We start from the raw sequence: 4,371 nt of genomic DNA on the forward strand, positions 1-4,371 counted from the left end.
AGAGAAGGAGAGAGAGAGAGAGAGAGAGAGCGAGAGAGAACAAGAGAAGGAGAGAGAGAGAGAGAGAGAGAGAGAGAGAGAGAGAGAGTTTCCCACCACCTCCCCTCGCCCATCCCTCTGTCTAGTGGCGTGTTAGTGGTGGCGGTGTGGGTTTGCTTGTGTGAGGTACCTGAGGCTGAATGATTGCTGTGCTAGGTTCGATTGTCTTGTTGGGGGGGGGGGCTGCAGGGAGCGCGTGACTGGGTTCATTACTTGTGCTAACCAGAGGGGGGTTATTTATGTGTTTTTCCCCAGTGGAAACGGTTTTTCACGGAAACGGAGTTCGATCGTGTTTTACGAAAAATGTCTAAAATTTGTGACGGTGCAGAACTCGCGTATAATCCTGCACGTTGTAAATTATATATATGTAGTAATGTTATAGGCGATATTCTGCAGAAGCGTAGCAATACATCATTGAAATGATCGGTTTTATTCTCTAAAGAATATTTAAAGTTTGAAGGATTGTAGACAAAGAACCTATATGCAGTAATAATATATGGCTATTGTGGGCACCAAGCCCGAGAGTGTCTTTTAAGATAATTGAAATTGGTTGTGATGACGCAGTTATACTAGAGCATATAAATTGTCATTTAGAAGCACCAGTGTCCATTAATGCGTGCATTCGTGGGTGAGTGTGCATGCATGTGAGTCTGTGTGCATGTGAGTGCGTGGGTGTGTGTAAGTGCGGGCGTGCGTTGGTGTGAGTGCCTGCGTGCGTGGGTGTGAGTGCGTGCGTGCGTAGGTGTGAGTGCGTGCGTGGGTGTGAGTGCGTGCGTGGGTGTGAGTGCGTGCGTGCGTAGGTGTGAGTGCGTGCGTGGGTGTGAGTGCGTGCGTAGGTGTGAGTGCGTGCGAGCGTAGGTGGGTGTGAGTGCGTGCGTAGGTGTGAGTGCGTGCGAGCGTAGGGGGGTGTGAGTGCGTGCGTTGGTGTGTGTGAGTGCGTGCGTGGGTGTAGGTGCGTGCGTGGGTGTGAGTGCGTGCGTGGGTGTAGGTGTCTGTATCTCTCTGTGTCCACGTCGCGTTGTTGACATTAGTAGCCAGTGCTGTCTCCGTCTGTTGACGAACTAATCTTCAGATGTTCGCATGTCTAGGTCAGGTTTTGTCTGTTTAGCAAAAAGGATATCAGTGAACTACTGATAGCGTTGGGACAGCAACCGTTGATTACTTGTACTAACACCATGTGTTTCTTATTCCTTACTGTAGCTGTACGCAAATAACATCGGTGGTTCTCAGGTAGGTGTCTGATACTAGGTGTTCTTCTAAGTATGGGAGGCATCCCATTACTGTAACACTGCATGTCCCCGTTCACTCGATGATCCGTGTGTGTGTGTGTGTGTTCGTGTCAGCTGTTAGAGATCTAAGTATAGCGATATATGCATGCATGCTATACCCATCACCACCAGGCTTCCTTCCTGTAGCTCCGTGTGCGATGAACGTAAAAGTGAACATAGGTTAGGAGTGTGTGGCATGTTCGTGTTAACTTTTTGACGTATATGTCGCACTGACACAGTACACCCATCACCTAATCAAATTAAACTACTTTAATTAGAATTTGAGGTCAAGGTCATGTAGGACGGAGCCACATTAGCATGCCCCTCCCCTAGCTTCATGTCAGGAGTCTATCAATTGATAGACTCCTGTTTACATGTGCATTGCAGATTAATGGTGTTGGCACAGTTACCTTTGGAAAGCTGACAAACGTGAACAAATTTCATAATTCAATGGGTGAAATTTAAAATTAAACACAAAACAACGACTGTTGGTTTAAATTGCAATATTACGTGTCGTGGACGAGTGGATGTGATAACTGTATATATACGTGTACCTGAGTAATTATCGGAATTGTCGTGTCGTGGAGCGTTGACCAGGTTTTGATTGCCTACACGATACGGGCTTTCGTTGCTAATGGCTTCCTGCTAATTCACTGTAGCCTTGATCCTGCTTACTTTTGCATCTTGGATCCATAACACTTTCCCGTTATTTTTGTTCGAATCTGAAATGCTAAAAGGCTGCGGCAGCGCAGTAACACGCACGTGAACAAAACCTTACTGATTTCCTGCCGAACTAAATGGAAATTGGTTTACTTCTTTACAAACTTGTAAAGTAAAACCCTTTTCGCGAGCGGCGGACTAAAGAAAGGGGACGCTCATTACTGCGTGGGGAATGCAGACGGGAGCGAGAGCTGCGGTGGGTTTACAACTCGTTTCCGTAAGGGGTTTCTGGCTGTACATGTGCGATGATGTGAGCTTGCATGATCGCACGATGCCGCCGCGCGCACGTACGCCACTCTTTACTTCGATAGCGCTTAGTAATACGTGTTTTGCATGTCACTGGTTGGTTTGTAGTGGATCAGTCCACAGGAACTTGGAACGTCTCAATAAAAAAAATTAATGGTAAATAAACACGAAATGTACCAAAGTCTTAATGTTTCTCTACTCTATTTCGCATATAAGCTCTCTTATTCATGTTGATTGTGCACGCAGCACAGGGCGTGCGTGCGGTGTACTTGTGTGTTGCAGATGAGCATTTGACCGGCATTTACAAGTGATTATATGCGAAATAGAGTAGAGAAACATTAAGACTTTGGTACATTTCGTGTTTATTTACCATTAATTTTCTTTAGTGCCTGTGGATCGGTCGGTGTGCGTTTCACTCTGTACTGCAATGTCGTGACATTGATCCGCGTGTAGAAGGTTCGGCTGCGTGCGCTTGTCACTGGGAAAATTTGTGACACGATATCAGGCAAAATATGAGCGGCGTATATCTTCAGGAGCGAATAAAAAAAACGAATGTGTTTTTATTCGCTCCTGATATCTCAATATTCCTTTAAGTTTGCCATAGCTAGTCGAAAATAGGTTTAAAAAAATAACTCAAACAACATAACTTCGCCGACTTAAAGTCTAGTCCAAGGTTTCTCCATATATATGACGATCAAGTATCCATAAGATAGACAGACACCTGCCCTGTACGTCTGTCTGGCTCTACTGGTGTAGCCCCTTCACTCCCTCTACAGTTCTCTCTGTCGCAGGAGCCCTGTAGTGGGAGTGAAGGGGCTACACCAGTAAAGCTACTGTACATCGTGATGCTCGCACCCTTGTATCTCTCTGTCTCTCTCTATCACGCGACTGGCTGTGTTATTGCAGAGCGGGATTCCGATCAACGACAACTACTGCGGGCGTGAGGACATTAACATACACCTGGCGGGACAGATCCCGATAGAGGGCAGTCCGCTGCTGGAGTACAGCAACAGTCACCTGACGGCCGTCATCGCTGGACAGGTGCACGACATCACAGTCGCCTTCCTCGGCACCGCAGACGGCAGGCTGAAGAAGGTAGGTGACTCCATGTCTCCCCCTGACGACCTCCCCCACCACCACCTCCTGCCCCACCTCCTGCCCCCCACCATCTACCCTACCACCTCTGCCACCACCTCCCCCACCACCTCCACCACCTCCTGCCCCACCACCACCTCAACCACCTCTGCCACCACCTCCATTTACACGAGTCTCAATGTAGACTCCTGCCACCAGTGCGGTCTCATACCTCCCTTTATATTTACATCTTTATATAGGACAGACACCTTCCAGCAGCTCAGTCCTACGTTCTCTACCACACGTCGATCTAGCTGTGATTTGGGCCTCGACCGCTCCTACGTTGTTTGCTTTACGGTGGTGTTTACAGTGTATAGGCGCACTTGCTATACCCCCTGTGTGTTTATAGCACAGACCACTCATTGATTCTTGTCTCATTGCCTTTGCCCTGCGCTAGTTTTCCCGTGGTACAAACACCTCTCTCAACATTCCTCTGTTCTGTCTTACGGTAGTGTACCCTACCAACTTCACTGTTGTTCTATGTGTTGCAGTGTTTTCTGTTGTACAGACTCGTCCGTTTACCAGTATCCTCTTACCGGGACTTCCCCTCTCAAAACTTCTGTGACAAGGTCCCATCTTTAGCTTCACACTGGCATATATTTTCTTGTCATTTGATCAGGAGTCTATCGATATATCTATCTATTGATATACTCCTGATTTGATCTGTAACTCGGTCGTAGCCGTGCACTAGCGTTACTACAGTACAGACACGAACTTGTGGAATAAGCAGTGAGAGTCAGTGTTATACCACGGAGCAACACGCCGAGCCATTGATTTTTCCTCGGCTATAAATAAACCAAACACACACACGCACAGGTTATGGCTTTATGTCACGCACGACAGCCACAGGGAAAGGCTTCAATTGTGAGCATCCGCGGGAACATCAGTCGGGGTGATTGGGTTATTGCCCAACCTTATTACATCGTCAGCTTCTCTCTCTCTCTCTCTCTCTCTCTCTCTCTCT

At 47.4% G+C, this 4,371-nt stretch overlaps 1 protein-coding gene across 1 annotated transcript in view; it reads left to right on the forward strand.

The window, feature by feature from the left end:
- Window positions 1-4,371, forward strand: part of LOC106809451 (plexin-A2-like) — a 46,160-nt gene that overhangs the window by 7,727 nt on the left and 34,062 nt on the right. The window contains exon 3 of the mRNA XM_014812531.1: window positions 3,180-3,368. Coding sequence (XP_014668017.1) covers window positions 3,180-3,368 — 189 coding nt within the window. The remainder of the gene's footprint in view (window positions 1-3,179; window positions 3,369-4,371) is intronic.

This window comes from Priapulus caudatus, unplaced genomic scaffold (genome assembly GCF_000485595.1).
Source record: "Priapulus caudatus unplaced genomic scaffold, Priapulus_caudatus-5.0.1 Scaffold355, whole genome shotgun sequence".
Lineage (NCBI taxonomy): Eukaryota > Metazoa > Priapulida > Priapulimorpha > Priapulimorphida > Priapulidae > Priapulus > Priapulus caudatus.